This window comes from Syngnathus floridae, chromosome 21 (genome assembly GCF_059516105.1).
Source record: "Syngnathus floridae isolate MCC-2025c chromosome 21, RoL_Sflo_1.0, whole genome shotgun sequence".
Taxonomy (NCBI): domain Eukaryota; kingdom Metazoa; phylum Chordata; class Actinopteri; order Syngnathiformes; family Syngnathidae; genus Syngnathus; species Syngnathus floridae.
The window spans coordinates 6,446,915-6,456,401 of NC_142433.1; the positions used below are offsets into that span (position 1 = coordinate 6,446,915).

Consider the following 9,487-nt stretch of genomic DNA (forward strand, 5'->3'; position numbering starts at 1 on the left):
CTAGAATTGCAAATTGTCTTCACTTTTAATAATATCTTCACCAGCTTTTACTCGTCTGATTTGAAAACGAGTGATTTGTCAGTTTGTTTTGTAGCTTTGACTGCATGTAATGCGAGGTGTTCATACATTCCACATCGTAAAATGCACGTGAAAAAAAAAACGCATCAATCATCAAATTAAAGGATTATCAAGAGAAAGTTTAATGAATAAGGGAAAAAAGTGACACATCTCAATTGTTCGTACAAACGACGACAATTCCACTCGCCGTTTCTCATTCAAGCGAGTATGATGCCGTCGCAAACCTCTTTGGATTGTAAAGAAAAGAAAGAAAATGCAACTGATTACTCACGTGAGAATACATTCATGTATGAATAAAACATCCATATTGAATACATGTTGATGATCCTTCCATCCATCCATCCATCCATCCATCCATCCATCCATCCATCCATCCATCCATCCATCCATCCATCCATCCATCCATCCATCCATCCATCCATCCATCCATCCATCCATCCAACCAACCTTGTGACATCAACAACGATCAACCATGTTTAAAAATATTCAACTGAAACGACACAAAAAGGAAGAAAATGAAAGCTAACTCAATATTCAAGCAACCTAACTAAACAATGGTTATGGGTGGCTATCCTTCCTTGAACAGATGTCATTGTAAAACACTCACGAACTTAACACATAATCAATCGTAGCTAACCTATGCTTATGGCCACTCCTTATGTTAACAGATGTAAGGGATTTTATGATAGCAAAGCAAAACATCCTAAAATGATCCAAAAGTGAGTGTGTGTGTGTGTGTGTGTGTGTGTGTGTGTGTGTGTGTGTGTGTGTGTGTGTGTGTGTGTGTGTGTGTGTGTGTGTGTGTGTGTGTGTGTGTGTGTGTGTGTCATTCAAAACAGGTCGTGTTTTCCGACTCAATAATTTTTGACTCATCTAACGACGGATTGACCATGTCACATCAGTCTAAATTTGGCACCGTCTGCTGGTGAAATTCTGAACTGCAACAGCGCCAAACTGCTTTTTAAAAAGAATTCATTTGGAGGAACTAACTTCCAACTAACCGTTTGTCAGGTCTCTCTCGTGTCAAGCTTCTGGTGAAATTCGAAATTGCACTTGAGCCCATTTGCCCGGGCCAAATCCGACACACATTTGCGCACCGCCATCTTACTTGACGAGCGCTGCGCAAATGGGTGACGGCGGGCAGCACCCACGTGATCCCACGGGGATGCCGTTCCCAGGCTCCGCCGGCTGACCGCTCACTTTCTGGGCCGGATCTTCATCTCCACAAATCTCAGGCAGGGACGATCTGATCCCCCCAAACTATGCCAGATTGCATTGGTAACGTCGCAGGTGCCGGTTGCCTTGTACATCCCGTTCAAGTTGGACGTGTAACAGTTGTTGTACCACCAAGCTCCCTTATACTTATCGGCGCAATTGGTACTATCCAACTTGTCTTGGTCGCGGTCTTTGGTGCTGAACCTCATCCCAGAATGGAAGGCTAATTTATCGCCTGCAAAGCACACAAACTTGCTTTTGAGCACACGCAGGCGGCGCAGGCTCTCGAGTGTGCCCCCCCCGGGCGGGAGTCGCTACCTGCATTTCCAGAGTAGCCGCTCACAAGCAGAGGGTAGCCGTCCTTCTCGGGGTCCAGCGAGTTCCGGCCCACCGAGAAGTCGTTGTAGAGAGCGTAGTAATTGCGGCCGTCGGATGCAATGAAGTCGATCCGCAACTGGTAAGCGCCCGAGGCCGTCAGAGCGTGGATGTTTCGCAGGCCTGCAAACACGCAAAGGCGGCGGCGTCACGTCACGCAAACCACAAACGCTTGACAAGAAGGGTGTCTTTGTTTCCGACCGAGCCAGTGCTCTCCGGCGAGGTCTCCAAAGCCTTTTCGATAGTCGTTCCAACCCCGATAGAAGTTGACGGAGCCGTCCTTTCTCCTCTGGATCACCTGCAAACACACACGCACAGGCACACCATCAGCGGAGCAAACGAGCATGACTGGCCAACTGGACGTTCAGCATTGAAGAAAAGCGCCAAGTTTATTGGGGAAGGCATCACGAGGGGAACTTTGGGGTGTTTTTTTGGGGGCGGGGGGTCAGGCACTTACGGTCCAGCCTCCCCCGTCCAGGCTCATGTTGCAGTAAGCCTCAAACATGTCTGACCCAATAAAGAAGGTATGGATTCCATCTTGGGACATTCCTGCCGCCATGACGTGACTGCAGTCTCTGGCCATGATAGCTGAAACCCCCCCCCAAAAAAATATGTGAGAGCGCAAAATAGATGCCCGCTTTAAACAATCTGGACACGCTCGCTTGCTAGCTACCATGGAGTTCCCTGTTAAGTGTGGGCTGATCCACCACCTTCTGCTGCAGGCTGGACAAAGACAAACTGAAGTTGTGTAACTCCTTGGTCTCTTGTGACAGCTCCTGCGCACCAAGCGTTTGAAAGAACTGAAATGAGATCTCCAACTGGGACACTTTGTTTGCATCTTTCAACAATACTTTTGTTCTTATTCAAAGGAGATAGTAGTTTGTGTGTAAGAGGAGGGAGGGAGGGAGGGAGGGAGGGAGGGAGGGAGGGAGGGACGTTAAGTCCTGAAATGTCCACCTCACCTGAGACATGTTCTTGTAGTCCGTCTCCAGGTCTTTCAGTGTCTCATTCAGTAGGCCTTTGTTGCTGCCAATCTCCTCCCAGACTTTGGCCAGCAGGCTCTGACTCGCCTCCAGGTCGCTGCGAATCGCGGTGTGACTCGCCTTCAGCTCTGCCAATGCCGTCTGACCTGCCTCCTGACCTGCCTTCAGCTCTGCCAATGCCGTCTGACCTGCCTTCAGCTCTGCCAATGCGGTCTGACCTGCCTCCTGACCTGCCTTCAGCTCTGCTAATGCCTCCTGACCTGCCTTCAGCTTTGCCAATGCGGTCTGCAGCGCCGCCCAGTGGCAGGCTAAGTCGCTGCAGTTGTGGTCCGGGATGCGGTTGGGCAAAGTCGCCACCAGCGCGCCCAGCTCTTTGACGATGTCCTGAGGCCTTGGAACACATCAAGGGTATACATGAAGCTGCCATCCTTTGTGAGGAATGTAACTTGTGGCGGTCAAGTGTTTGTTCATTGCGTGCGTGCGTGCGTGCGTGCGTGCGTGCGTTCGTGCGTACCTGTTCAAGTGGAAGAAGACGATGTTTTGGATCACAAGCACGACCAAGAGGAGCGTCGGGACCACCACCAGAATGGAGCCCCAGCGTATCTGAACAAACTGAGCGCAAACGTCGTCACAGGCGGCGGCGGCGTCTCTGTCTCCCTCTCTCTCTCTCTCTCTTTCTGTCTCTCTCTCTGTCTCTCTCTCTCCCCCGACGGAGCGAACTACTTGCAAATGCTTTCAACTCGACCACGGCATTAGTCAAGCGCGTGCGCGTCCGATGCGTACCTTGGGCTTTGGTGGTTCGCCGATCAGTTTGTGGGTGCTTTGGTTCATCTCGAACCACTTGTCATTTGCCATTTTGTGCTCTCCTTCTATTCTTGCTTACTCCGTACGAATGTCCCGAGCTTGTTTGTTCTGCGTGCGTCTGATGCCGTATTTTGTGTTTAGCCAAGTGACGTGAAGTTTTCTTTTCACTTGACGTTGGTTTTGACCTTGTTTGCGGCAACGAGATGGGGCTCGGTCGGTACATTATTGCGAGAGAGCGCGAAAGCCCGACAGAAAAGGAACGGGCTGTACACAACACAGAATGCGACGCCGAGCAAGTTCAAGGTCTCATTGACAATATTTCATTGATTGATTGGTTGGTTGATTGATCGGTCTTTATCTATCTATCTATCTATCTATCTATCTATCTATCTATCTATCTATCTATCTATCTATCTATCTATCTATCTATCTATCTATCTATCTATCTATCTATCTATCTATCTATCTATTTTTTCATTCATCTGTACATGTACTTTTGGACTGATTAATTCATTCCTGTATTTCCTCATTTATTTATTAGACACTATTAGATTACTAGACACTTGAAAAATTAGAGGGAACATTGGTGCCGACACCGTGAGTTTGATTTCCACGTTTGACGCTCTGAACCTGTGTGTGTGGGAGTGAGAGTGACCAAAAACAAAAAGCGCATGTGTACATGAGTGTGCAAGGAACAATAAAGAGGAGCAATACCAAACGCCACCACGGTGTGGTGTCTTGTCTCCGATTAGATGGACGTTGAAACGGCAAACCCAACCGACTGGAACACAAACAAAGACAAGAGCTCTAAAGCTGAGGAGAAAGCCAGCCAAGGCAAAGCCATGTAACGCGGCGAGCCCGGCGCTATTTCAGAAAGAAAGGACGGCAAACGGCCAAACGGCAGCAGACTTTGTCGTCGAGTAATCATAACAATACATTTGATTGATAAGGCGCCTTTCAAAGCACTCAAGGTCGCCGTACAGACATAAAATAGCATTTTTAAAAAAAATGACTGGAGTAGAGTGATGGATAAGCTGACTCACGTCTCTGACTGGCCGACGACCACAGGCAAAGATGCTCCTCCGGACACGCCGTCGTCAGTGGTCGCGGAACGGTCCTAAATCCAGATGAGGGACAAAGGTGTGAATTCAAATGGCGGAAGTTAGACTATTTGCAGTCTTGTACGCTGTTATCAAAGAAGTTAAAAGACTTCTGAAGACATATTGACAGTATTGTATACCTTGTTACAAAAAGTGGTTATAATAACAATAAAGCAACAGGATGTTGACTTCTGCTATGGTCAATTGTGACCACTAGAGGTCCCTGGTTAACCAAGGTTAACAACGGAACGTCGCATCTCCGTGTGTTACACGCGCACACACGCGCGCACACACTCACTGTTCTACGTTACACGTGCTTATAGATAATAAATTCAGTTGGAAAGCACATATAATGTATATCAAATCAAAAATTTCCAAATCACTAGCAGTATCGTATAAAGTAAAAGACCTTATAAATCAGTCATCATTACATTCCTTGTACTGCTCCTTCATACTCCCATACATCATTTACTGTGTGGAGCTGTGGGACAATACATACAAAACAAACACAGATCCAATCTTTATTTATTAAATTGATATTTTAAAAAAAGCATTACGACTTATAATGTTCATTATAGAGAACCATCTAACCCTCTTTTTATTAAACTGAGCTCACTGAAATACGACGACCTAGTCGACTTTAAAACCATCCTACTCATGTACAAAATAAGAAATAATCAATTGCCAAACAGTATCCAGAGGTTGTTTGAGTGGAGGGAAAGTACCTCTTATTTAAGAGGAACACTTATGTTTAAAAGAGATTTGGTAAGAACAAACTTAAAGTTACATTGTATAACAGTTAGAGGTGTGGAATTAGGAACAGCGGCGGTGAAGAACTAAATCGTAGTACCTTACCTAAGTTTCAAAAAGATGTCTAAGGACAAAATGTTGACGGGATACCGTAACATGCCGTGAAGTTGTTTAAGTTGCTTTTGTATTTATTTTGTGTTTATTTATTTTATATATTTGACGATGGTCAAATCTTGACAGAATCAAAGACATATGTAGTTACAAGGGGAAGAGTCAGATAAGCTCAGGCTTCCTTCTACTCCCTTTTGAAAAAATATGAATTAATGTTTACATTTTCAATATTGATACAATATTCTCTGCATGTTGTTTATACTATTATTGTACTATTTACATGTATGAAACCATTTTCGAATGTTCTAATCATAAAGTATCCACTTAAATGCTTTCATGTACATTGATTGACACGCAGAATAAATGTACGGTTGAGAGGGTGCGGTCATGCAATGGCGGCCCTGCCACTAGGCAGACTAGGCCATTCCCTGCAACCACCCCAAAAAGATCTCTTTCTGAATGATTTTTTTCTTTCAAAGTTGTTCTAACTCATATCAATGCATATTTGGATATAAAGGATCAAATAAAACGGAGGGTGCCTTTTTCTGAATGATATCAAAATATGCATTGATATGAGTTCAAACAACTTAGAAAGAAAATGATCATTAAAAGATGTTGGGGTTTTGTTGTTCTTTTTTAGGCCGAGTGTAAGGGCTGCCTTTGAAGAAACCGATCAAGCTTCCTAAGTGCTGACCAAAGTTTTGATAGTCACACACACGCACGCATGCACTATAAATTATGCAATTACAACCTGCATGGTCTGAAGCTCCATCTCTCCTTTGCAGTCGGGTCAGCGTGTTGACGGCAGCAGAGGAAGGCTGGTGGCAGTGTGCTTAACAATAGTTGGCTCCAAAATGACACACGCCCGTTGAATGAAACGGCCAGGGCGTCACTGAGCTGGAAACATTTGGCGTCAACAGCGTCTGGTCAGAAAAATTTCTTCAAGGGAGTTGGAAGAAAACGAAACCTAACTCTCTCGCGCGCATGCACACACACACACACACACGCACACACGCACACACACACACACACGCACGCGCAAGAAGTAGAAAATGGTGGAATCGGTAAAATTCCAATTGACGGCGAGGAAACTGTGAATGACCTTATATGGAATCAACCTGTGCTGGAAATGAGGGAAGAGGCGGAGAAAAGAAGACGAAACTTAACTCCCAGACACACCGATACTTATTAAGGAAACCTTGGTTCTCAAATTGATACTTTTCTTGTGATGTTGGCAAAATAGCTTTGGTATTTGCCTGTTGCCGATTGATGCCTGGATGCAGGCAAGTGCCACCCGGAAGGGAGCCGGACGGTCATTTCGCTGCTCTCGTGCATGATTGAGTGCAATGTCAGTCACTGAAGAAGGAAAAATAATTTTCTTTCATGAGATAGATCATCATCAAAGGGTTTGGAGATGCTGAATCATTTCAGGGACTGTAAAGTCAGTCCACGTGCTGCCTGCCACTTGGCCAGGCAAGCTTGTTTTTTTTTTTACTCAAGTGCGGCCCACGTCAAAAGAGTCCACATCCAACTTTTCCTGTTTTTTTTTTTTTTTTTGAACTAGCAAAGGAGGACATGTTGGAATTTCACACCTCATAAAACAAAGCTACAGAATCATCTCCATGACTATCAGGTCCTCTCCGCCCACTGGCTGGCTGGCTTCTCAGCAACCTTGGAAGAGCGCGTTCCCGCGGAGACCCACATCTTTGCCCCAACGGAACGCGATATTACTTGGGCCACCTTTGTCCAGACTTTGGACACCACTTTGATTTCATTGGGGATGGAAAAGAGGGGAAGCGAGCATGTTTTGAAAAACATATTTGTGAGCTTTGCGCACTTGGCAGCATCATCCTGTAAAGCAGGTGTGTTTTTGCAAGGAGGGCCAGATTTAATAAAGTGAAGGGGTCCGGGAGCCAAGCGTTTTTCCGGACATTTTCGAACGACAAACATTTCATGCAAATACACACTTATAAAACAAATTTCATTGTCACAATTGTCTTTATTTTTCAAACGACCAAATAACCAAATATATGCCTTTCAGGCAGATGTGAACCACTCTAAAAACACAAGTTCTGCTTTCATTCGTATCTGAAGAGTCAGATAACATTGAACAAACGGTTTGAAATACCTTACATGAGTTTAAAATTATTTTTTCCTCATGAACATATTAAACAGGAGTTATAAGTAATGCAAATGTGTCTGTTATTAAAACTTAAAACACATATGTCAGAGTCAAGGCCCGCGGGCCACATCCGGCCCGCGAGAAGGTTTTGTACGGCCCCTGGGATGATCTTGATTTATTATTAGAACCGGCCCGCAGACCGCAGCAAGCCGGCAGCCCGCAGATCTTTCACACGCACCAATACTACATTTCCCACAATGCAACGGTGAAGCACCGAGCAGTAGGCTGCTTGATTTCAGTGTTTATTAGCAAAGCAGTCGTCAGCATAACTGTAAAATTAACCCTCAGATACCCATCATAAATGGCAAAAAGGAAGGTGGACACTGAGAACCGGGGGTTTCAAACAAGGTGGGAGTCGGAGTATATGTTCGCGGAGGTAGCTGGAAAATCTGTGTGTCTTCTGTGTGGAGAAAGTGTGGCGGTACTGAAAGAGTATTATCTGAGACATTATGAAAAGAAACACGCGGACAAAAACAAGAATATAGACATGGAACAAAGGCTACAGAAGGCCGAGGAATTAAAACGAGGCCTCAAATCTCGACAGGCTCTGTTTTAAAAAGCCAAAACACAAGGCTAGGCTGCTGTCAAGGCCAGTTTTATTTTGGCAGAAGAGATCGCTAAATTAGCCTGGCCATTTACGGAGGGGGATTTCATCAAACTGATTAAAGTTTGTGTTTTTACTCAGTTCAAGTTTAAAACTTAAAGTTTAATATTTTTTTTCACTGCATGTTACTTATCCTTGAGGAAAGTGTTGTTTTTGATTAACAGATTTCTGCACTTTATTTTATTGTATTTCAATCCAATTATATTTTAAAAATATTTCAGTTGAGTGGATGATAGAAAATTGCTATTATTTTTTTTCTTTGAAGTAAATTTAGCTCACTTTTGCTAAAATAGAAAATATAGGTTACTGATGGTGCCTTGAATAATACAGGTTTCTTTCATTTAATGTTCATGTTATGGGGATTTTTATATAAAGGAAATTTGTCTTTTCTGTCTGTTGAAAATTAAAGATTATTGACAAAGCCATAAGAAAATATTGCTTTATTTATCTGATCATATTGGAATATATTTGTTAGGTTTTCAGTAGGTTCAATTAGGTTCACTAGACTACATGCGTCATTTTTAAAAAAAATTCAATGAACATTCGATCAGTCCGGCCCTCGGCTTGTAGCTAAATTTTTTATTGGGCCCTCCGTCCATTTGACTTTGACACCCCTGACTTAAAACAAGTGAGTTTTGCTCTCGTCCTTTACAATATCTTTCAGAAGCTAATAGCTTGTGTCACGTCTACAGGTTTATAACATCAACAGTATTAACATGGCCACTTCGTAATGTTTAATATTAAGTAATATTTAATTTTTATTTCATTTTGACACACAGCCCCGCGTGAAGAATCGCTGTTGTGATGCCATGTTGAGTCTACGAGTGTCTCTTTGGGTTGAAATGCTTAAACAAGGCAAGCGTCTCTTTAGAAATGAGACAAACACAATTGCCTTGATTTTCAGCGAGCAAGTATTGTAATTCCCATTTCTCTTGAAAGCGACGGCCCTCAATGTCAACTGTCCTCGTTTTCGTTGCAGTCGCCATGGAAGAAATGAGCGGCGAGGGGTGGTGCTGCCACCCTTTGGTAATAGGAGGAATAACAGGTCCAAGTTTCATTTATATATATATATATATATATATATATATATATATATATATATATATATATATATATATATATATATATATATATATATATATATATATATATATATATATATATATATTCAGTTTGACAATGCAGGCGGCCCATAAATAATACATTATAAGATCGAAGCTGCGGGCCGTATGAAATCTGATTGGGGGCCGGATTTGGCCTGCGGGTCGGACTTTGGACATGGTGT

At 43.6% G+C, this 9,487-nt stretch overlaps 1 protein-coding gene and 1 long non-coding RNA gene across 5 annotated transcripts; one reads left to right on the forward strand and one right to left on the reverse strand.

Annotated features, from left to right (window-relative positions):
- Positions 1-176: 176 nt before the first annotated feature.
- Positions 177-6,413, reverse strand: LOC148380275 (uncharacterized). Of its 4 annotated transcripts, none has more exons than XM_088365935.1 (11): positions 6,168-6,413; positions 4,499-4,572; positions 4,170-4,236; positions 3,166-3,263; positions 2,870-3,042; positions 2,631-2,797; positions 2,342-2,444; positions 2,126-2,256; positions 1,870-1,966; positions 1,612-1,791; positions 177-1,528 (listed from the first exon to the last, which is right to left on the reverse strand). In XM_088365935.1, the coding sequence occupies exons 1-11, from the start codon at positions 6,186-6,188 to the stop codon at positions 1,275-1,277; spliced, it is 1,365 nt and encodes a 454-aa protein (XP_088222061.1). In that variant the 5' UTR covers positions 6,189-6,413; the 3' UTR covers positions 177-1,274. The 4 variants fall into 4 exon arrangements, with proteins under 4 accessions (XP_088222061.1, XP_088222059.1, XP_088222058.1 ...); XM_088365933.1 differs by having other exon boundaries at positions 2,840-3,042; XM_088365932.1 differs by having other exon boundaries at positions 2,631-3,042.
- On the forward strand, positions 3,001-6,976 carry LOC148380276 (uncharacterized). The gene is made up of 2 exons (XR_015855156.1): positions 3,001-3,758; positions 6,057-6,976. It is a non-coding gene; the product is annotated as an uncharacterized LOC148380276 (long non-coding RNA).
- The last annotated feature ends 2,511 nt before the right edge of the window (positions 6,977-9,487 follow it).